Source organism: Camelus ferus, chromosome 10, assembly GCF_009834535.1.
Source record: "Camelus ferus isolate YT-003-E chromosome 10, BCGSAC_Cfer_1.0, whole genome shotgun sequence".
In the NCBI taxonomy this organism is placed as follows: domain Eukaryota; kingdom Metazoa; phylum Chordata; class Mammalia; order Artiodactyla; family Camelidae; genus Camelus; species Camelus ferus.
In genome coordinates, this window is record NC_045705.1 from 66,579,779 (window position 1) to 66,603,755 (window position 23,977).

The following is a 23,977-nucleotide window of genomic DNA, read 5'->3' on the forward strand; positions in this document are numbered from 1 at the left end:
TAAATTACCTTTTTTTGTACTTACTTATTTTTCATGGAGTTAATAATTGCCATATTCTTTTCATTTGCTTAGTTTTCTATGTATACCAATTGCTAATTCTTCCCCAGCTCAGTGTGCCAGTTCCTCTCTTTTCTGTACACTTCCCTTCATCCCGCCGCTTGAGTGCTGTTTGCTCTCTAGATCTGCAGCAGAGCACTTCTGGGAATTCTCTCTGCCATGTCCTGGGCTAGATTCCCTGATTCCTGGACCCCATGTCTTCCTTCATAGTTCCTTTACCCTTCATTTGGTGAAGCATATCCACAGGGACCTTCTTTAAAAAGTTACTAGAGTTAACATTTTTAAGACACTATCTGTCTGAAAATTTCTTCATTTAGTTCGTACACGTATGTAATAGTTTGGGTCATAAAACTTGAAGTTGAAAATCTTTTATTTTTATGTAAGAAAGCCATTTTTACTCCCTTATATTCTAATCTTTGGTAATGCCGTGGAGAAGTTCATGCCGTTTTTACTCTGAGGTTCTGAAAGGTCAGAATGTGCCTTACCACGTGTCATTATTCATTGTGCCACAGGGTGGAGACATACATCCTTCAGTTCCAGAAAACTTTCTTGAGAGATGTCTTCCCATTTTCTCAGTTCTCTGGAATTCTGATTAAGCCCAGCATTTGATAAATGGCAGTTCCAGAGAGAGCAGAATTGATCCTCTGGTTTTCTTCTTTCTTCTCTCATATTGTCTTTTTGTTCTATTTTCTGAGAGATTTTTATCTTTTGACTCTTCTCCAGAATTGTTTTTAAAATTCTATTATTTTAATTCTTTTTGCTCTCTGTTCAGTCTTTAATTATGGTATCTTTTCAAGGACATAGTTGAGCTCAACAACACCATCAACCAACTGGTTATCACTGACAGACATCTACAGACTACCTCAACAGTAGAATACACATTTTTCTCAAGGTCACATGGAACATTCACCAAGATAGACCACATTCTGGGCCATAAAAAAACACCTTAACAGACACCTGCACCCCATTGTTCATAGCAGCACTATTTACAATAGCCAAAACATGGAAACAGCCTAAATGTCCATCAACAGATGACTCGATAAAGAAGATGTGGTATATTTATACAATGGAATACTATTCAGCCATAAAAACTGACAACATAACGCCATTTGTAGCAACATGGATGCTCCTGGAGAATGTCATTCTAAGTGAAGTAAGCCAGAAAGAGAAAGAAAAATACCATATGAGATTGCTCATATGTGGAATCTAAAACAAACAAACAAAGCATAAATACAAAACAGAAATAGACTCATAGACATAGAATACAAACTTGTGGTTGCCAGGGGGTGGAGGATGGGAAGGGATAGACTGGGATTTCAAAATTGTAGAATAGATAAACAAGATTATACTGTATAGCACAGGGAAATATATACAAGATCTTATGGTAGCTCACAGAGAAAAAAATGTGACAATATATACATATATATGTTCATGTATAACTGAAAAATTGTGCTTTACACTGGAATTTGACACAACATTGTAAAATGATTATAAATCAATAAAAAATGTTAAACCTTAACAAATTTAGTAGGATAGAAATCATGTAAGTCTGCTCTCAGACCAAAATGTAAATAAATAACGGAAAGATAATTAGAAAATTTCAAAATACTTGGAACTTCAACAGCATGCTTCTAAATAACACATAGGTCAAAGAAGAAATCTTAAGAGAAATATTAAAATATTTTGAACTAAATGAAAATGAAAACACAACTTACCAAAATTTGTGGGATGCAGTGAAAGCACTGCTTGGAGGGGAGTTTATAGCATTGTATATTAGAAAAGAAGAAAGATCTAAAATCAATAATCTAAGGTTTTACCTTAGGAAACTAGAAAAGAAAAGACAAGTTAAATCCAAAATAAGCAGAAGAAAAGAAATAAAAAAGAATTAGAACAGAAATCAATGAAATTGAGAACAAGAAATCAATAGAGAAAAATCAGTGAAACCAGAAGCTGGTTCTTTGAAATCTTACCAGAATCAGCAAGGGAAACTGCCTATTTCCAAGCCTAATACTGGGTAGAAGAGGGGAAAGATCTCTCCTGAGAATTTTTAACAACATGCCAGCCTGAATAAATTTGCAACATAAATTGACAATACCCAGGTCGCTCAAAAGACCCCTAGCTGAGAATTTAAAGTGGTGAGGAATTTAAAGTGGTGCAGAATTGGTTTGTCATCAGGCAACTGATAAACACATTTCCTCCCTGGAAGAATTTACTTTTAACCCAATCTCAAAAAATCTCCACTGATAAAATTGCAGGAAACAAGAATTTACAGTCAGAACTCACAAATTACAGGAAAATAAGGCATTGTGAGCAAGAGCAAACAAACAATAGCCTGCATAATCAGACCTCAAAGACTTAAGATATTAGAATTACCAAACAGTATATAGAATATGTGTTTTCAATATATTTAAAGGAAAAAAAAACATAAGAGTATATAAAATGATCAAGCTGTACACAAGAAATTACACTGTAAACTGACTATACTTCAGTTTTTTAAAAGTGAAAAAAAGGAAGAAACAAAACCATTTTTTCATAGATATAACTATAGAAAACTCAGAAGAATTTGTAAGTAAATTCTAAGTTTTAGCTTTGCTGGAAATAATTTATTTTCATAAGCCATGAACAATAGGATAACAATATCAAATAATCTAACAAAAAAAGGCATGATCTTTATGAGAAAAAGTATATAACTTTATTGAAAACATTAAATGGGGAGATACATCATGTTCATGAACTGGAAAATTCAATTTCATGTAGATGTCAATTTTTCCCAAACTGATCTATAGGTCCAGTTGGGTTCCATTCACAGTTTCAAAGGGGTTTTTATTGGTGTAACTTGACAAACTGATTCTAAAATTTATATGGAGAACAAGGGCCAAGAATAGATCATAGGGGATCATATACAGGGGTAGATACAATGATCAGTAGGACAAAATAGAAAAATAAATTGTGGTATATTCAATGGCTCACTATATAGCAAGGAAAAGGAATGCCCTACAGCTGTACACATTAATTGTGATAAATCTCAGAAACATAGTATTGGGTGAAAAAGCAAATCACAGAAGAATAAATATGGTATGGTACCTTTTATATAAAATTCAAAACCATGCAAAACCAATACAAGTATATGTAATGAAATCACAAAGCAAAGCAAGGGAATGATTAACCAGCACAGTGTTTCCTCTACAAGGGAGGGGCCCAGCAGAGACTTCAAAGTAAATGGTATCCATTTCTTAAATGGGGCTGGGGATGGTGGTGTTTCTTTTTCTTGCATCTCCTCTTTAATAAAAATACAAGAAAAGGTATTCTGGAGGGAGAGGGGTAAAGCAGAGGAGAAAACAGGAAGTCGGCCAATACTTATGTACAGCACAGAGTAACAGGGACACCAAGTTCCTTACAGAGAAAAAATAGTAATAGAGCATGCATGCCATTTGGAAAGACAAAGTCCTGGTAGCTCAAACCTCTGTGGGCATCGGGAGGGCCTGTCAGAAGGGTGGGCTTCTCTGAGGGTTCTTGGGAGGCAAGGTCACTTGAGGACCCTGCCCCCCAACAGCAGCATCTGTAGATTTTCACTTAACCCCATTTTTGGTCCACCCCTCACCCCCACCCTCCCAAGTGCTCCAAAGGTGCTTCAAAAAGCCCCCACCCCCACCCAGTGGGGTAGCTGCTTGGCTGCCAGGGGTCAGGTGGACCCTGGGGGGAGGGGCAGCCTAGCTGCTCCTCACGTAGACTGTTTGGATCAGTTCCTACTGTCAGCCCCAAACCTTGGCTTCCATGGTGCTGGTGGAATTCCTGAGCCTCTGCAGGGCTCTGGGGGCCGGTTTGGCTGCCTCTTGGCCCCTCCTTCTGGGAACACTTAATTTCAACTTCTGATTCTCTGAGAGAGTAAATGAGCCTCTGTCCACTTTCCATCTTTCAAAATGTTGTCAAGTTCTTTGGTCTACAGCTGTCTCCCTCCTATTTTCTTTCTCTTCGTAAATTTACATCATTTTTTATTTTGCTACTATCATTTTAGATTTTAAGAGTAAACAGGTAAATTCATGTATTTAAACCTGCCACATTTAACTGGAAGTGTCTGTTCACTATACTTAAGTAAAAGTGTTAACAGTAGCTCCTGAAGAGTCCAGAGAGGAGGAGCTCAGCCCTCAGCACCGTCCCTCACGGATGCTTGATCATCCCCACCTGCTTTCTCTGCCTGGCTTTCTCCTACTCCCTTCCCTTGGCTGTGCAAGGGTGAAGAAGAAAGCAGAGATCTGGGTTCAAATCCAGACTCCTCCATTTGCTATCCCACGATCTGATCACATCAGCTCTCAGCGCTGTAAGTTTATCACTTGTATAACTGCCGCCCAGTGTACCAGGTCAGCTAGAGAGAAATTCAGTGACATCGTTGCTGGGAAATTCTCCTAACTATAAAGCACTGAACCTGGGAAAGAATGTCAGATTCTCATTCCTTGGATCACTACATTCTGCCTTGGCCGGCTGGCCTCCCTCAACCCCCTCCCCAAGGCAACAGGAGGCAGAGCCCTGACTGCAGACATTCTCAGGCGTTCTGTGGTTCCCAGGCTGGACAATCAGAGGCACCCAAACAGCAGCCCCAGCAACAGTGGAGGACCAGAAACCCACAAAGACAGAGGAAGTCCAAAAACCACGAGGGGGGCTTTATTATCCTGGCAAAGGGGCAGCTAGGTTGGCTAAGCAGACCCTTACCAGACCCTCCGCTGTATTCAGGGGCCACTGACAGAGGCAGAATCACAGGGCCCAAGCCCTGGACACTAGGTGTCCAAGCTGGGCAAGGCCAAGGCCAAGGGTGGGGCTTGAGTTGCCAAAAGCAGGCATCAAGTAACAAGTAGCCTCCCCTCCTGAGGCTAGGGGTGGGCCTGAAATGAGTTGAGTCACCTCTCCTGCTTCCCACACCTTGTACAGCTCAGGGTTTTCCCAAAGTCAGGAAGCCATGAGTCCCACATCAGCTGTGGTCTGGAAGGTGATCCCATCCCCAGGCAACGGGGAAGCCAAGAAGGGCCAGAGCCAGACGAGGACCCAGCGGGGCCCCAGGGCTGCCTGCAGGTTGTGGCAGGGTCCCAGGTCATAAGAGTGCTGGCCCCGGGCCCACTCCCACGTGGTCTGGCCCCTCAGCAGCAGCATCCCATGGAAGAGCAGTCCAGCCCCACACAACAGCGCACCCGCCACACACGTGTCGGTCACAAAGGCCAGGGCGAATTGCGCCAGAGACACTCTGCCTGCAAAGAGAGCGCAGACAGGGTCAGGGAGAAGCAGTGGGCCCAGCCCTCCCAAAGCCCAGCTTCTGCCCTCCTCCCACCCCTACTCCACCATGAAATAGGGCTCATTCCTCTGCTCAGCAAACACTGAGTCACTGCTCCCTGGCCAACCCATGCTGGCTGATGGAAACACACTGGTGAGCCCGAAAGACACGGCCCCCTGCCCTAGATATGACTTTCACCCCCTAGATACAACTTTCACTCAGGCATCGCAAACTTGTGAGCACCTCCCGTGACTACCAGGATGAATGGCAGGTGGTATCTCTGACCTAAGGGAGCTCACAGACAGAGCTCAGGTCAAGAGATCAGGCCTCAGCTACTTAATTACAGCTGTGATACGCGTCACAATGGAAAAGTACAGCATCTTGCACCGTCCTGGCCCACAAAAGGGAAGAAGTATCAGCTGAACTAACGAACTTACAAGATGCCATGAAACATGCCAAGTGAGAGAAGCCAGACACAAAAGGTCACATACTGTATGGTGCCATTTATATGAAATGTCCCAAACAGGCAAATCCATAGAGACAGACAGAAGATTTGTGGTTACCAGGGACTTGGGGGACTCTGGGGAAATGGGGAGTGACTTCTTAATGGGTACAGGGTTTCTTTTGGAGGGTGATGAAAATAGTCTGGAATTAGTGGCAATGGTTGCACAACATTGTGAATGTACTAAATGCAGCTGAATTGTGTACTTGAAAATGGTTAAAATTATGAGTTTCATGTTATATGAATTTTACTTCAATAAAAAAGATAGCCTGTGGCTGGGGGGAGGGAGATGACATGCAAACTTATTAAGAGGCTCAGGGAAGTAAACTTTATCTATTTTGATAGTGACATTTTGCGTGGTGCCTGAAGGTTAAGGAGGTATTTACTAGGTGAAGAGGGGAGAAAACATCCTGTTTGATGGTCCTGAGGCAGGATGGAGAGGTGCCTGTGAAACGAGTGGATGGTTCTGGAAGCTCAGGGGAGAAGCCCAGGCTGGATACGCACATCTGCGTGGTTCCAAGACCTGCCAGTATGCAGAGTGAGAGGAGGATGGTGCCTGAACCTCAGCCAGAAAACCAGGTCCTTAGGGACCAGATAAAGGAAACCAGTAAGGAAGGAGGAAAACCCACAGTACAAGCTGTTAGTGGCATTTAAGGAGGCTGGAGGCCAGCAGCTTTATGAGGCTGAAAGGTCTCATGAAGCAAGATGAGAACTCGGAGGGGTCCTCTGGGTTTTGTGGAGACAGAGGCCTGGGGACTGTGGCAGTCTCAGAGGGCGGGGAGGGGCAGAAGCCAGTTTGGAGCAGGTGGAGGAATGGGTGGGAGGCGAGGAAAAGCAGCCTCTGAACCTAGGTAAGTCCTCTGACTTGGCTGCTGATGGAAGAGCTGGAAGATAAGAGCTAGAGGAGGATGTGGAGTGAAGAGAGGGTTTGTACCAGGTGGGAAAACCCAGAGGAAGTCAGCAGAGGGAGTGGCAGGAGGAGGGGCCACACACAGTGCTAGGCCTACGAGCTGGGAGGGGCCCGACCCCAGGAGCAGCTGGGGCCGTCAGCTTCTGCCCCTAGGACTGGACAGACAACTCTGGATGTGCCATCTGATGTCTAACTTTCTCTGTGATGTATTTTCATGCGAGGCTGGGGCTCGGAGAACAGGAAAGTGTAAAGGTCTGAGCTGCAGTGATTAGGGGGAGTGAGCTTATGAGAAACCAGGACATCAGGAACCAGAGAGGGCCTATTGAGGTCCGTAGCCATAAACATGACATGGTACCAACTGCCATGAAGTACCAGGCATCTCTGGCAGCTCTCAGCAGCCAAGGGCAGACATGGAGAAGCCAGGAAAGCACAGTGGAAGGAAGATGGAGCAAAGAGGTTTGAGATGTTGCAGGAGAAGGGTAGGAATGAGGGCTCTGAGCTGGACCAGGGACTGTGAAGAGGGAAGGTGCTGATGGACAGGAAGGTGAGGGCCAAGAGCTCCGGAGCAGGTATCGTGGGATAAAAGAGTGAGAGGTGAATAGGAAGGGAGGCGGGAGCAGAGAGAGGGGTGGCTGGTGGGGTGATCTGGGAGGTGACATATTTTGGGTACTGACAGGACTAGGGTGTGGATGTGGTTGTCGGAGAAGGAAGGAAAATGGAGGAGAAGATCAAGAAGCTGAGCGACTGGGGCCATTCACCCAACTTCCAGAAACCTGTGATTTCCACAAGGCCCAGGGCTGAGAGAAAGACTGGGTGCAGGAGCCCATGTCTTCAGTGACTGCGGGGAGGGAGCAGGAGGCCATGGACGGAGGGCAGGTGCAGGGAGGTGCAGCCGGAAGGCTTGAGTCTCAGTGGAGGCAGGGGTCATGGAGGAGGGCTGCTCAGGAAGCCAGTGTGGGCAGAGGAAGACCCTGACAATCCCACTGGGGATCCCAAGGCCTCCCCTGGGCTGCAGGGAGGGGGTCCTGGGGACAAAGCTGGGCTTGAATAGGATGAAGAGACAGCCACTATTCAGAGAGGTTGGAGAGTTTAGTAACTGCAGGACAAGGTTACAAGGAAGACTGGGGAGAGGTCAGGAGGAAGGAGTCAGGAGAGAGAAAACCCAAAGCATTCTGGGGGGCACAGAACAAAGTATGAAAACCCAGTGGGGTTTCTATCGGGTGGTGTCAAAGGAGAGAGTCATCCAGGACACAGCCTCTCAGTCAGCATCCTCATCCAAAACGTCCCCTTCCAACTTCCAAAGACTGCACCTTCCCCTGCCTGTAACTTTAACCGGCTCCCCACTACGCAGTCTAGGAAGGGCCATCTCCTCACGTCACCCAGTCCTCAACTGCCATCCTAGGCTCAATTCTCAAAATTCCCATTGAGTTGCCTTCACTGCTCCCTACCCAACTCAATCTCCAAGCCTTTGTTCACACTGCTTCCTCAGCTCAGAATGTTCCCTCACCCTCCCACCCTTTCTCAGTGAAATCCCACTGATCTTTCCTCCTCAGCCAACACCTCCTGGAACCCTCCCCTGATTCTCTCAGCCAGAACGCTGTACCTATGTCGAGGCACTGTGTTTTAGCAGAATGCACACCTCAGTTGAATACCAGGCTGCCCTCACCTCCTACAACTGACACTGGGACTGGGTCCCCAGGGCACTGCCTGGAGAACCAGCTGGTAGTCCCACCTCCCACCAGAATGGGCCTCTGCCTCCCTGTGGAGGCCTCCGTGGCTCCCCACCTGTGAGCAGCATCAGCCAGGGCAGCAGGAGGAGGGCGGCAGTATGGAGAGGTGAGTAGGCTCGCAGCAGGGCAGACAGGGCAGGGCCCAGCAGCACAGAGATGTGAAGCAGGACACCTGCGGTGTGAAGCAGCAGACACAGGAAGGGCCGGTAGTTGTGGAAGCCCACGCAGCGGCCCAGCAGGCGGCAGTGGTGGTCCCGGCGAAGGATGCAGATGCGGCAGGCAGAGCAGTGCCCACTGCGGGGTGGCACCTGGCTCTGGCACTGGTAGCAGTAACTGCAGGGAAGGAACCACATGGTCAGTTCCCCTAGCAGCTCTGAACCCCCTGTATCATGCCCCAGTCAGCCCTGAGTCCATCCTGGGGAAGCAGGCACAGCCAGTGCGCTCACTAAGCCTCAGGTTCTTCACAGGTAAATGCAGGCAGAACACCACCTCCAAGACCCTTCCACTCCTAGCACAGCAGGTCTGAGGGCTCCTCCACTGAAAGCCCTAGTCCTGAGGCCTTTCTCTGGCCTCTAACAGTCAGGAGCAAACGTCTCATTTCCTCCAGTCACCATCTTGGTCCAAGTCACCATGAACTCTCTCCTTGATTATTGCATCAGCCTCTCGACTGGTCTCCCTGATTCCACCTTTGCCCCCATCTAGTGTAGTCTCATCCCAGTGGCCAGACTGATTCTTTTGAAATCTGTCATGCCCCTCCTCTGCTCAAAACCCTCCAATGGCTCCCATTTCACTTCTTGTAAAAAGCAAAGCCTTCAATGTCTTACAAGGTCTTTACATCTCTAACCTGTCCTTTTCCCCCGCTCACTCCACGCCAGCCACAATGGCTGTCTTGCTGTTCCTGGAACATGCTGGGCACAAAAGTGCCTCAGGGCCTTTGCATTGTCTGTTCCCTCTGCCTGGAATATTCTTCTCCCAGATGAATGTGGCTTACTCTCTCACTGCCTTCAAGTCTTTGCTCAAATGCCACCTTCTAGATGAGGCCTACTTTGATCACCCTATTTCAGGCAACAATTTGCATCCCCTTTACCCAGCTCTTTTTGTTTCCTTACCAACACCTTCTAACATTCTACATTATTTGCTAATTTATTACGCCTAAAGTTTACCATCTGCCCCTCCCCCCTGAAATCAGTAATGTTTTATTGTATCTCCAGTGCCTATGACAGCACCTTGCACATAGTAGGTACTCAATAAATATTTGTAAGTTAATGAAAGATACTCCTTCTGGCTTCTGGTTCTAAAGGAGTTCTCTGGCTCAAACAAGCGGATCTTATTGTAAGCTGGTTCTAACATCTTTAGGTCCTAGGGGCCTTCCCCTGCCCATAGCTCCCGCTTCTCCTCCCGCCAGGTCCCGCACCCCACTCACGCCCAGCCCTGGCCCAGACTACGGCCGGCCAGCATCACACCCCGGATGCTGGGATCCGAGCGCAGGAAGAGCCCCACGTTGCCCAGTAGGTTGAGCAGCTGGAAGGCTGCCAGCGCAAGCTGCAAGGTTCGGGCCAAGGGTCCCAGCGGGGGCGGCCCGGGACCCAGTACCAGCACGTAGGCCAGCTCCAGGGCCACGGCCGCGGCCCACAGCGCGGTGAGCACAAGGGGCAGCCCCGCCGGCGACCCCTCGGCGCTCCCCACCGCCCAGGGCTGCCCCATGGCCTGGACCCACCCGCGGTCGGATCCCGAGTACCCCGTAGCTTCCGTATTGGGGCGGGGATAGCGGCAAACGGACGTCTGCCACGACCAATAGAAGCTGTGAAAGGGTGCGGCGAGCGTTCAGGTTCACAGGCAGCAGTCCGCAGTTAGGGAGATGTGATTGGACGGCCGAACGAGCCAAGTCGATGCTTGAAATCTTGTTGGCTGTAGAGCCCGGTAGGACAGCACCGTTATGGCCCCGCCCACTCGCGGAGGCCCCACCCTTCCCTCGGACGCCTGGCGCGCTAGTCCCGCTGGCCCTCACGCCAGGAGGATTGAGTTGCAGCCTTGGTGGCATCGGGGTTTCCCGGCTCAGCACATTCTCCCTCACCCCCCAGTCGCCCCGATATTAATAGACCTGCCTCGGCCCAACCAGCTGGCTTGGAGCCCGTCCCCATGCTCGGAATGTCTCCCTTCATCTCTCCAGAAAACATTCAAAACAGCTGGGCGCCTCGATGTTTCTGACTGTGAAATGGGAATGGTGCTCCCTGTTTCCCACCAGCACAGTGCAGGAAAAGGGTCGGGAGGAGGCCCAAAAGGCAGATCCCAGAGCGGCCTGCAGCCACCATTGTTATCGTCATCTCCGTTGTATATGTGAGGAAACAGACTCAGAGAGGGTCCATGGCTTTCCCAAAGTCACACAGCGCCCAAGCGGCGGAGCTGGAACGCGAACCCCGGATTTCCGCCACGGGATCCATCCTAGTGCCCCAAAATTCTGCAGTCTCCTAACCCCAGGACAACCTCCTGCCTGGTCCCGACCCAAGCGCCCTCGCCCCCATCCGGCCCCTCCCTCCTCCCCCATATTTAGCGCGAATCCGATCCGGGGCTGGGCTGGGCGCTACTTAACGCGGCCCCCATGTTCTGCAGCTCTCCGAGCGGAGCGGAGCCAGGAGCCCGAGCAAGATGATGATGGTTATGCAGCCCGAGGGTCTGGGGGTCGGGGAGGGGCCCTTTGCGGGCGGCGGCGGCGGGGGCGGCGAGTACATGGAACAGGAGGAGGAATGGGACCGCGACCTGCTGCTGGACCCGGCCTGGGAGAAGCAGCAGCGGAAAGTGAGTGCTAGCCCATTTCCTGATGGCAAAACTGAGGCCCGAGAAGCCAGGCGGTTTGTCCCTAGCATCTCAGCAGGTCAGGGGCAGAGCCTGTCTTAACCCTCCTCATGCCACTTCCTAGCCCAGGCTCTGCCCACCAGGACTCTGATGTTCCCTGGGGCTGGAAGAGAGGGCTGGGGTCCCTCATGAGGGGTTTAGGACGACGAAAAGAGTTTCTGGGGTCCCTGCATCCTGGAGTTCATTCCCCAAGGCCCACTGCTCCACTTCTGCTAATGAATACGGGGTGGGCAACGCCGTGGAGATCCGCGTTTGGTGGGGGTGGGGGTGGGAAGAATAATCATTCTCCCCACACCCCCACTCTCTAGTGAAATACTCCCAGACCCCACCTGAGGGCTTGCAGCAGGGCAACTAGTGGTCTTGAGTGTGTAGGGGAAGGGGTAACTGTCCCAGACCCCCTTCCCACCCTCTCTAAATTCTCTCCAGCGCAGGGTCCACCGTCACTCTATCCCAATTGTCAAACGAGGAAACTAAGGCCTAGAAAGGGGCTGAGATAGGACCCAAGTCATATACTGTCAGAACACAGGAACTACCCCCCGAAACCTGAGGGTCTTTGCCCATTGCTTGCCCCACCCCCACTCTTTCCCAAGATACCCCTCCCCACCCTACAGGCCCCCCCAAGTCTGCTGAAAAGGCCACAAGGTTGGGGAGGAGGGGAGCCCTGGGTTCCCTTACATGGTAACCTGACTCTCTGGCCAGATGGACACTTTGTGCTGAGGCAGCGCCTTGGAGGAGCTAAGAGGGGCACATGGGCAGCTGCTGCCCAGGCCCAGCCTTGTAGGGCACTCAGGCCTCCCCTCCCTGATCTATTTTCACTCTTAGACTTTCCCAAGTGGAGAGGGCAGGACACCTGGAGACCTAAAAGAGAAAATGATCTGGGCTGGAGTGAGGAAACTTTGGAGATTGGCAGGCCAGGGGTAGGGAGGGAACCGTGAAGTCATTAGACCCTGTTCAGCGTTTGCCAAAAGTGTATGACTCCAGGAAAGGGCAGGGAGCAGGGGTGCTCGGTGGAATCTGCAAGATCTGAGAATCCCAGGATTTAGAATCAGAGCACTTCTGCTGGGTTAGATGACAGGAGATGACCCCAGGAGCTGGGAGGCTCAGCTGACTCGGCTAGGGTGCCCCGGGTGACATGCTTCCCCCCAGGCTCCTCCTGCACCTGTCTCCAAGCAGGGCTGTGGTCCCTGGGTCTAGCCATCTCCCAGTGATGTCATCCCTGCCCCTGGCTCCAGCTGCCATCTGCTCTGTAACAATTCTGATCCCTGCCCCTACCCACCCACACCCTCCCAGATCCAGGTTTACATGCCCCTTATAAGACACAGGCTAGTCTGTAGCTTGCTTTCATCACTTAAAACATCAGGAACATCCTTCCAAACCATCTTACAGCCACCATTTATTCATCCATTTATTCAATGGTTGCAATGTAGGCCCCCTGTAAATTAATCAGCATATCCTAGAGTTGGACATTCTGGTTGTTTCTTTCTCATCCAACATTGTTTATTACAATGCAGTAAACATCTCTGTGCTCAGCTATAGTCCCACCCCATCCTGGTTTCTCCACCATATCTTGGAGCAGTCCTAGCTCCTTCCAGCTGATACCTAAGTGCTCTTTATTCAACCTCATTCAGAAACAATACAGCATTCTGTATTTCTTAGATCCTACTATGTGCTAGGCACTCTTTTAGGTGTCAGGAATTCAGCAGGGGACAAAATAAAGTGCCTGCCTCAGGAAGCTTACGTTCTAGCCAGGGCAAATGTTTCTATCTCATCCACTTGATCCTGCCCCTCCCACTCACTGACAATTCCTTCCTTCACTCTGGTCTCAGTTCCCACCTGCTGTCTTCTTTCTGCTCTGCCAAGCCATTTGTCTCCACTCTGTAACCAGAATGAGCTTTCTAAAACACAGTTCTGCCCCTCTCCCTCCTCTGCTTGAAAACTTCCCTGATTCCCTGTTGCCCTCAGGATCAAGTTCAAACTCTGGCTTAGCACTCAAGATCGTGCATGACCTGGCCCCTGCCACCCCTCCGGCCTGCCTCTCATCACTTATTCCCAAACACCCCCAGAGCAGTGCCCAGAGAGCTGCAGCTCCACAAACCTAGCAACTGTTTCTTGTCACCAGGCACTTGCCCATGTGGCTGCCCCTGCCTGGAATGCCCTTGCCTGCCCTTCCCTGCCTGAATTACTCCTGCTCTTCCATCACAGTTCTGATCCATAATTAACCTTCCCCAAGAGGTTCCCCCATTTGATTTGAAGGATTCCTCCCCCAGACTCCCCAACACTAGTCTCTCCCAGCATTTCTCAGACTAACATAACTCTTTGTGAGTTCCTTTAGGGCAGGAACCAAGTTTCATTAAAAGTCATGTTTATCAAATGAAAGAATACCCCTTCCATGGAGGCCCCACCCAGACCTGCCTTATCTAGACCCAGAGCATCTGAGACTCCAGGGTTAGAAGGAACTACAGGGAATTCAGCTGCCCTCTCCTGTGCTCAGGGCCTCATCAGTTAGTGCTCAGCACCCACTTACCCACCTGAGGGAAAGAATTCCAAAGGACTTCCAGGGTTACCTCCCTGGAGTATCTGCTTTGTGGTGGGGGAATGCTTTGAGTTCTAGAATCCTGCCAGGTTGGGGGAAGAAGGAGCTGAGACATCATCGAGTCTGACCCCTTAATTGTACAAGTGGGGAGACTGAGCCCAAGAGAGGGCAAAGGGCACATCCCGGGTCATAGAGAGTGAGTAGCTCAGCTAGGATTGGAGCCCATGTATGATTCTACACTGACGGCAGAATCCAGGGCCTGCAGGTTTGGTCGGTTGGTGGAAACCCGTGCACCAAGTTCTAGGTCACTCCCATCCCCAAAAGACACAAGGCTATATACCATCCCTCCCACCTCAGACAGAGGCTGAGGCCGAGGCACACCCTGGGGGGAGAGGGAGGGCGGTCTCCTCCTGAAAGTAGGTCAGGCCAGGCCTGAGTGCCCAGCTGATCCCCTCGGCCTGCAGAGCCCTTGCAGCCTCATGGTCCTCTTGGAGGCCGATGCACGACCTGGGAGGTCGGTGGGGCTGAGATAATAGGTGCACAGTCCCTGGGGCAAAATCCTCAGAGCCATCTGTGCTTCAAACCAGAGTTTTTCAGATTTTAGAAAGGCAGTATCAGTCTGCATTGACCCTTGGGTCTCAGAGGGCTCCACACTTTGGAGTGGCTGATTTACAATTTTCTAAATCTCCCTCCAGTGCTTGAGACTGGACAAAGCTTTGTGCTGGCAGCGAGGCACCCCAGGTCCAAACTGGGACCTGAATGGGCCCGAGACATGATTTCTCTTCTGGGAAAATAAAGCTCAGAGAGGGAAAGGGGCTGGCCCCACATGCACAGCATGTCAGCAGCTGAGCCGGGACTTGAATCCAGGGCCTTGTCTCTGAGAGCTGCCCTGACAAAGGAGCCTGAGCACTGTCCTCAGTACTAGGGTCTGAGCACTGTCCTCTGCCTCCAGACCTTCACTGCCTGGTGCAACTCGCACCTGCGCAAGGCTGGCACCCAGATCGAGAACATCGAGGAGGACTTCCGCAATGGCCTCAAACTCATGTTGCTTCTGGAGGTCATTTCAGGTGAGAGGTGCAAAGCAGTGCCCAGGGACCCCAGGACCTAGGGGAACCCAGAGAGCTGGGGGGATAGTGGCAGCAGAACTCTGGAGAGGACTTGGTGAGGGAGGGGGAAGTTTGAGGACAATGTCTTCAGCTTCCTCTAATGACCTTTGACCCCTGACCTCTCCTCTTACACCCAGGGGAGAGGCTGCCCAGGCCAGACAAAGGCAAAATGCGCTTCCACAAAATTGCCAATGTCAACAAGGCCCTGGACTTCATTGCCAGCAAGGGGGTGAAGCTGGTGTCCATCGGTGCTGAAGGTGAGGGGGTGGCAGGAGGAAGCCTGGGTGGGGGCAGTGGGTGGGGTTCCTGACATCAACAGATCACCTCTGCGAGCCTCAGTTTCCTTATCTCAATGATGGGGGAAATTATCCATGCCTCCCAGGAGGGACTGTAAGGAGTAAATGTACCCACAGTGCCCGCACAGGACCTGGCACCTAGTGGGTATTTGAAGAATCATTTTTAAGTAAAGCGATTGAGCACCTACTAGGTGCCAGCCCTGGGATGGAGGACAAGGGCCAGAGGGTAGAGCAGGGGATAGGTAGCTGAGGCCTGGTAGTACAGGCCTCAAATGCCAGGCAAAATGTGTCCACACTCCCGTCCTGCAGAGATTGTCGACGGGAACCTCAAGATGACCCTGGGCATGATCTGGACCATCATCCTTCGCTTCGCCATCCAGGACATCTCCGTGGAAGGTGAGCGGCAGGGAGGCAGGTAGGATGAGAGAGGGCCGGCCCTGACCCCTCCTCAACCAACACTCACCCCCATCCCTACCCAGAAACCTCGGCCAAGGAGGGCTTGCTCCTGTGGTGTCAGCGGAAGACAGCACCCTACCGCAATGTCAACGTGCAGAACTTCCACACCAGGTCTGTCTGTGGTCAGCATGTGAGGGGGCCTCTGTCAGGCACTGGGGCACAGAGCTGGCCCCTGGCACAAGCCATGGGGAGGAGAGGTCACAGCCAAGTTCCTGTAACAGTGTCTGAAAATAGGACTCAGTCAATGTTGCATTAAACCAGGAGGGTGAGGGGGAATTCCTGGAGGAGGGAGCATTGGAGACATCCTGGGAAGGGCATTCCAGCTGGAGCGAACCCTGCGAGCAAAGACCTGGAGGCCAAAAACATCTAGAAACTGCTTAGGCATAGGGTAGGTGAGGGAATCTTGGTGAGCGTTGAGAAAACGGTCAGAGACGTAATGAAGGGCTTTAAATGCCAAGCCAGGGAGTTTGGACTTTACTGCATTTTACATATGAGGCTGTCCTGATAGGGGTGCTCCTGGGACAAGGGTAGGACAGGGCCTCAGCTTGAACCCAGGCCTGACCCCCACACCTCTTCTCTCTGTCCAGCTGGAAGGATGGTCTGGCTCTCTGTGCTCTCATCCATAGGCACCGCCCTGACCTCATTGACTATGCCAAACTACGCAAGGTAGGTCTCCCCCACCCGGCCTTCCAACTCTCCAGTCTCTGCCCTCAGCTGACCTTTCACCCCTCCCCTCTCCCACCATCTAGGATGACCCCATCGGCAACCTGAACACTGCCTTCGAGGTGGCAGAGAAGTACTTGGACATCCCCAAGATGCTGGATGCAGAAGGTGAGAGAAAGCCTAGTCTGGCCAAGGACTCCACTTACCAGTCAGCACCTCTGCCCCTGCTCTTCTCTCCTCCTAGAATGCTCTGCCCCTCACCCTGCTCCCTGGTCAGAATCCTTCCTGCCAGCAGACCCCCTTTTCCAGGAACCCTTATCCCGTCCCCTGTCCCCCTCCACCCAGTGGAACCAGCCTCTCCTGCCTCTCCCCTTATGTAGTGGCTCCGCCCTCTGCCTCTATCCCAGTTACCTTGGTAACCTCTGGGCAGGATGGTTGCCCAAGGCTGGGAGCTCCTCCAGGGTGGGCCCTGCCTCTTGTCCCTGTACCTGTAAGAGGCTTTAGTCAATTGAAGCAGCAAATGTTTTCTGGGCCCCTGCTGCACCTGGTGCCCTAGATGTGAACTTGGGGAAAAGACAGACAGACAGATGGAGATTGGGGTGGTTAGAGGTGCCTTGTGAGGGCTGTGGTGTCTGCTCACTCACCGACTCCCTCATGCTTTCCTCACCCCACAGAGGGGAGGTTGCCAGGCCCTGGGGTGATCAGAGAGGGCTCCAGGGAAGATCTGGGCTTAGGTATCTGGCAGCTGGTGGCCATGACGAGATGTCTTTGCCCCCTCCCATCTGGAGGGAGCTCTCTGCCTGGGTAGGGGCAGAAGCCCACTCCCCACCGCTGGCTTTGGCCAATCAATACCTTGCTGCTATCCCCCAGACATCGTGAACACCCCAAAGCCCGATGAGAAGGCCATCATGACCTACGTTTCCTGCTTCTACCATGCCTTCGCGGGCGCAGAGCAGGTAAGGGGCTCAGCTGCTGCTGCCTGGCTGGGCTTGCGGACCCAGGGGCCCAGCCTTGGCAGCATCTTGACACTTGGAGGTGCCATGTGGGTGGGAGTGCCACTGTCCCAGCTGCCCGTACTCGATCCTTGGGGAGCTCAGGGGCAGAGGCCTCTGACCTGGAAGGGCCCCTTTCCCCCTAAAAGACGTGCTCCCCTTATCCTTTCCTTTGTTTGCTCAGCCCCGGTTTTATGGGTTTACAGAGCGGGGAGGGGTTGCGGGTGTCTGTGACAGCTTGTTCTAATGCCAGCCCTCCTGCCCACTCCCAACACAGGCAGAGACAGCCGCCAACAGGATCTGCAAGGTGCTGGCCGTGAACCAGGAGAACGAGAAGCTGATGGAAGAGTATGAGAAGCTTGCCAGTGAGGTGAGACTGGGGCCGGAGGGCCTCCCCCTCCCCCACCTGTGCTCTCCTAGGGTGGCCCTGCTGCTGCTCCCAACCGAGCTGCCCCCTGGCTTGGACCTGCAGAGCCTCTCCCAGCATCCTGCTGCCGCCTTCACACACCTCCTGCTCATTTCTGCCCATCCAAGCTCATGCCATTCACTCATCATGCATTCAGTTCTCATCATTTATCCATTCACTCATTTTTAGGCAGTCTCATGGCCCTTTGCTCTGTCCCAACCTATACTGGTCCCTGGACTCAGAAATTAATGATCCTTCTCCTTCCCTGACTAGTGGGGATTCCCCCCTCCATCCTGCCCTCTGGACGCCCGCTCTGCTTCTCTGCTTAAGGACCAGCTTTTGGCCACGGCCCAGATGTGGGTGGAGAGGGGCGGGCAGGGTGAGCAGGTCCGCTCAGAGCTCTCTGCTCGCCCCTGCCTGGCACTGGCAGCTGCTAGAATGGATCCGCCGTACCGTGCCGTGGCTGGAGAACCGCGTGGGTGAGCCCAGCATGAGCGCCATGCAGCGCAAGCTAGAGGACTTCCGGGACTACCGGCGCCTGCACAAGCCGCCCCGCGTGCAGGAGAAGTGCCAGCTGGAGATCAACTTCAACACGCTGCAGACCAAGCTGCGGCTGAGCCACCGGCCTGCCTTCATGCCGTCTGAGGGCAAGCTGGTCTCGGTGAGCCAGGCCCAGGAACAGGGTGACCCCAGCCCTGTCCACATCCTCTGGGTGGCTTTGGACTCTCTGTCCCCATCTATCTAATGGGTGAACCATGATGGAGGCCACTTCTGCCTGCCCCACAGGACATCGCCAACGCGTGGCGGGGCCTGGAGCAAGTGGAGAAGGGCTATGAGGACTGGCTGCTCTCGGAGATCCGGCGCCTGCAGCGGCTCCAGCACCTGGCTGAGAAGTTCCAGCAGAAGGCCTCCCTGCATGAAGCCTGGACCCGGGGTAGGTACCTCTGGGGCCCACTTCTGTCCTGGAGTGGAGACTGGTGGGAAGGGGTCCTGGCAAAACGCACAAGTCAGAGGCTGGTGTTCTGCAAGGAAGTTGGAGATGGGTTTTCTAGTCCCACCCTGACTTGGGGAACTGGGCCACAGTTCCTTTATCTGTAAACTCAGGCCCTTAACTCTCTCCTGGCTCTGGCCCTCTGTAGGTCTGCTCTGATTAATTTGTCATTTAGCATTTTATTTGTATATGTAGCAGGTGATCAAAGGTGAGTCTTCAACCCAAAAATCACTTACATTATACTCAAAGTATAATGTGCCAAAATATTGCATGAACCTAATATATCACTCTCTGTGAAACTACTCATTCTGTATTCTATCAAGGATTTTAATACTACAAATGAAAGAGTCCTACCTAGAAGTAATGAGCATTAAATAATGGATTATGGACATAATGAATAACAATGGCTGGATATAATTCCTTAAATATAAATATATACTTATGTGACCCTGAGGAAGTCTCTGAACTTCTAAACCTCGGTTACCCTCTGCAAAATGCAGAGGCACTCAATAAATGGTCGCTGCCGCGATTATTGTGACTATGGTTTTATTTGCATAATTATGGTAACTGTCATTCTCAAAGTACTTTTACATTTATTATTCATTCATCCAACAAGTACTCCTAGAGAGTCTACCAAGTGCTAGGCACTGGGGAAACTGATAACGGGTCAAGGGCTCATCAGGCTCACAGTCATTGAAAGGTAGTCTTGATCAAATAATACCAAAAGTGTACCAAGGGCCACCCCGAATTGTGCAGGGTCTCGGGACTGTAACATTACTCACGGGCCATGCTCTGGAACAGGAGCTTCACTTCACTTTATCACACTAGTGCCTCAGAGCAAGGGCTAGGGTGGGCTGGGCAGGCGTTTCACAGATGAGGAATCTCCATGGTTACACAGCCCGGCTGGGACCTCCTGCTCCTGCGGGGACCTCCTGCTCCTGCCGTGGCCACCGCTGGGTGACCCAAGCCAAGCCGGGCCTGTTTCCGAGCAGGGAAGGAGGAGATGCTGAGCCAACGGGACTACGAGTCGGCTTCACTACAGGAGGTGAGGGCGTTGCTGCGGCGCCATGAGGCCTTCGAGAGCGACCTGGCAGCGCACCAGGACCGCGTGGAGCACATCGCTGCGCTGGCCCAGGAGCTCAAGTAGGCGGCAGGGATCCAGGGTGCCCGCCCCCAGTGATGAAGCCCTTATAGCTGGCCCCGCCCCTCGGCCCGAGCCCCGCCCAGCTCCCATTGCCCTCAAGACCTTTTGCACTCCCCAGTTTGGTAACTCTGCTTTGGTACCCACGTCTTTCCCCATCACCAGTAACCCTGTTCCCATTCCAGACCCCGCTCTGCCACCCACACTCTTCCCCCACTGGCACCCGGCCTTCCGCTAACCTGGCGGCTCCCTTCAGCTTCAGGAGGTCGAGTCCTCACCATCAGCCTTGGCCTCACACCATCTCCTGTAAACCTGCAGCTGAAACTCCAGGCCTAGCCCCTCTACCCATGCTCCTCCAGGGCCTGGAGCTGAGGACCTGCAGGAGACCCCCTTCTCCCAGGAAGGGGAACCCCCCCCCCCCCCCCCGCTATAGGAAAGCCCTGCTTCAGCTCCACTTGCCCTGGATCCCTTATGCCTTCACCATCACTGGGCATGGGTTCCAGCCCCCTGAGGGCAGTCAGGAAGAAATCTGGGCTGGAGTCTGGCCCCACAGTTGCCCCTGCTTCCCGCCCCTAGTGAGCTGGACTACCACGAGGCAGCCTCAGTGAACAGCCGCTGCCAGGCCATCTGTGACCAGTGGGACAACCTGGGCACGCTGACCCAGAAGAGGCGGGATGCGCTTGAGGTGAGGTTGGGGGCCAGGCAGATGGAAGCTGGACACTGGAGGAAGGTGAGGTGTTGCTGGACAGGCTGCTAACTGGACATGCTGGTGGCCCCTAGAGGATGGAGAAGCTCCTGGAGACCATCGACCAGCTGCAGCTGGAGTTTGCCCGGCGGGCAGCGCCCTTCAACAATTGGCTGGACGGAGCAGTGGAGGACCTGCAGGACGTGTGGCTGGTGCACTCGGTGGAAGAGACCCAGGTATGGGGGCATTGGATGGGATGATAGGGAAGTGACCTATCTTCTTCAGCCACCACTTTGGGCTCCTGGGGAGTGGTGGGGCAGGAGGAAAACCCCAGTTCCCATGCTGGGAGACAGGAGGCCTGGCTTGTCCTGCCAGCACTGCCCTGGACCCGCTGGATGGCCTGGAGCACGTTGCTGCCCAAGCTATTGTCTGTGGGAAGCAGGAGCTGACACTTCCTGCCTGTCGTCCCCAGAGCCTGCTGACGGCACATGAGCAATTCAAGGCAACGCTGCCCGAGGCCGACAGAGAGAGGGGCGCCATCCTGGGCATCCAGGGTGAGATCCAGAAGATCTGCCAAACGTACGGGCTGCGGCCCAGCTCCACCAACCCCTACATCGCCCTCAGCCCGCAGGACATCAATACCAAATGGGACACGGTCAGTTCCACCTGTGGCCTTTCCCTGCTTCCCTCCTGCTCCGATGCATTCTAACCACCCTGAGAGGCTCAAATGTCCTCAGACATGGAGAGAGATCCGGGGTCTGCTACAGACTCCATGTGGCACTGGACAGGTCCCCTTGCCTGACTTGGCCACATCTGTAAAACGGCTATAACAGCAGTGTTTTCATTGTGAAGCAGAACATTCATCAGTGTGAAGCAGAATTAGATCTGGAGTTTGGACATCCTTTACAAAACAATCTAAGTTCATTAGGAATGACGTCAGGGGCCCCATTTTACAGATGAGGGAACAAGCCTGGAGAGGCTGAGTGACTTGCTCGAGAGCTTGCTCACTAGAGCCCTGCCACCTTGGCTCAGAGCAGCAGGAGCTGTATGAGGGGCTGGAGCCATATCCTGGCTCCCAAAGCTGCCCCTGGCACAACTACCCTCCTCCTCAGGTCCGCAAGCTGGTACCCAGTCGTGACCAGACACTGCAGGAGGAGCTGACACGGCAGCAAGTGAACGAGAGGCTCCGGCGACAGTTTGCAGCCCAGGCCAATGCTGTCGGGCCCTGGATCCAGGCGAAGGTGGAGGTAAGGCTCGGATAGTGGAGCCCACCTGGGAGAGTGGGGCTGGGACTGGGCCCCAGGGAGGCGGGAGCACTCATGCAGCCCCGGTCCCCCTGCAGGAAGTGGGGCGCCTGGCAGCGGGGATGGCTGGCTCTCTGGAGGAGCAGATGGCTGGGCTGCGGCAGCAGGAGCAGAACATCATCAACTACAAGAGCAATATTGACCGGCTAGAGGGTGACCACCAGCTGCTGCAGGAAAGCCTGGTGTTTGACAATAAGCACACCGTCTACAGCATGGAGGTGAACTCACCACCCCCCAGAAGAGAGGGGAAGTGACACTGGCTGGGGAAGCCTGCAGCGGCCACAGCTGGACTCAGCACATCTGCCCCAGGAGGGTCTCCAGTTCAGCTGTCCAGGTCCCCCAACATACCCATGGGGATACTGAGACCCAGCAAGTGACAGTGATCCATCCAGAGTCACACAGCGGTCTAAAACCAGGCCTGGTTGGCCGTGGCAGGTTGATCAATATGTAATACATACTAAGTCATCAAACTTTAAGGCAGGAAGGGCTGCTGGACTTCATTCAGTGGAACCTCCAGATGGGAACAGAGGCCCAGCAAGGGGAGGACTTGCCCAGGGTCATACAGTGAATTGGGGGTGGAGCTAGAGGCTAGGCCCTGGCCACCCATTGATCTGGCCTGTCTCCTGCTTTCCCAGCACATCCGCGTGGGCTGGGAGCAGCTGCTCACCTCCATTGCCCGCACCATCAACGAGGTAGAGAACCAGGTACTGACCCGCGATGCCAAGGGCCTGAGCCAGGAGCAGCTCAACGAGTTCCGGGCATCCTTCAACCACTTTGACCGGGTGAGTAGGGGCCTAGCCCCGTGTGGTGGTGGACTTGGGGGCAGTGGGGTTTGGGGATTGAGCCTGACATCCTCTCACCCACTCAGAAGCGGAATGGTATGATGGAACCCGATGACTTCCGGGCCTGCCTCATCTCCATGGGCTACGACCTGGTGAGTGTCCCCCACGCCCGTTGAGGAGTCCCATCCATGTCTTCCTCCTACGTACTGACCCCTGCTGTGTCCCTCCCACCTTCACATACACCATTTCATTTCCTCCTCATCACACCCACTGGGGCTGGATAGAATTACCCCATTTCACACAGGGGCCACAAAGGCTCAGAGAGGTAAATTAACTTGCTCAAAGGCACTAGATTTGGACTTAGTTCTGCATGATTCCAGAGCTTCCACTTCAGAGAAGCAGCACTACAGAGCGGCCCAGAAAAAAATCAGGACCAACAGGCAGCAGGGGTTATTGCTGGGGCAGCAAGCAGAGCTCAGCCTAGTAGAAAGGATCTCCTCGAGCCAGAGCTGACTCAGGCTGCAGCAGACGGCCTCCGGAGGAAGGGGGCACCTCGTCACGGGGGTTGTCAGGCCAAGGCAGACAGTCCCCAGGAGGGGACACCAGGAGCCCTCCTGACTTACGCACCCACCGGCACGGTGCCCGGCCTCTAACCTTGCAGGGGGAAGTGGAGTTTGCTCGAATCATGACCATGGTGGACCCCAATGCGGCCGGGGTTGTGACCTTCCAGGCCTTCATCGACTTCATGACCCGAGAGACAGCCGAGACCGACACGGCTGAGCAGGTTGTGGCCTCCTTCAAGATCCTGGCAGGAGACAAGGTGAGTCCCTGGCGGTGGAGAGGGCTGGCAAGCTGGGACAGGGCACAGGACCTGTAGGCCCTCAATACCTCTTCTCCCCTAGAACTACATCACCCCTGAGGAGCTGCGGCGGGAACTCCCAGCTGAGCAGGCCGAGTACTGCATCCGCCGAATGGCACCCTACAAGGGGTCGGGGGCTCCAGCGGGCGCCCTAGACTATGTGGCCTTCTCCAGTGCCCTCTACGGGGAGAGCGACCTCTGACTTCGACCCCTACGCCAAGTCTGGAGAGAGGGTACCTCCTCTGGCTGAGCCCATCCATCCCTCAGAGCAGGGGCCCCGGAGAAAGACCAGCCAAGTGTTTCTGAATAAAGATGCATCATAGGCCTTTCTCCATCTCCTTCTGGTTCCTGAAGCAGAGGCTGGGCCCCCGGGCTTCTGGGCCAGCTGCCCAACCATGATTCTCCAGGGTTCCCCACCACCCTGCCTTGCCCTCAAGGACCAAGCATTCAC

At 52.9% G+C, this 23,977-nt stretch overlaps 2 protein-coding genes across 2 annotated transcripts; one reads left to right on the top strand and one right to left on the bottom strand.

Moving 5' to 3' along the window:
* Window positions 1–2,726: 2,726 nt before the first annotated feature.
* On the bottom strand, window positions 2,727–10,275 carry ZDHHC24 (zinc finger DHHC-type containing 24). The gene is made up of 3 exons (XM_006179492.3): window positions 9,883–10,275; window positions 8,515–8,792; window positions 2,727–5,294 (listed from the first exon to the last, which is right to left on the bottom strand). The coding sequence occupies exons 1-3, from the start codon at window positions 10,161–10,163 to the stop codon at window positions 4,999–5,001; spliced, it is 855 nt and encodes a 284-aa protein (XP_006179554.1). The 5' UTR covers window positions 10,164–10,275; the 3' UTR covers window positions 2,727–4,998.
* Window positions 10,276–11,049: 774 nt separating this feature from the next.
* On the top strand, window positions 11,050–23,852 carry ACTN3 (actinin alpha 3). The gene is made up of 21 exons (XM_006179488.2): window positions 11,050–11,255; window positions 14,798–14,912; window positions 15,089–15,208; window positions 15,557–15,643; window positions 15,727–15,814; window positions 16,291–16,369; window positions 16,453–16,534; window positions 17,237–17,322; window positions 17,636–17,728; window positions 18,195–18,425; window positions 18,551–18,698; window positions 19,748–19,898; window positions 20,473–20,581; window positions 20,677–20,817; window positions 21,054–21,236; window positions 21,694–21,828; window positions 21,924–22,103; window positions 22,521–22,667; window positions 22,754–22,819; window positions 23,329–23,487; window positions 23,570–23,852. Exons 1-21 carry the CDS (start codon window positions 11,106–11,108, stop codon window positions 23,726–23,728), a joined length of 2,709 nt encoding a protein of 902 aa, XP_006179550.2. The 5' UTR covers window positions 11,050–11,105; the 3' UTR covers window positions 23,729–23,852.
* Window positions 23,853–23,977: the final 125 nt, after the last annotated feature.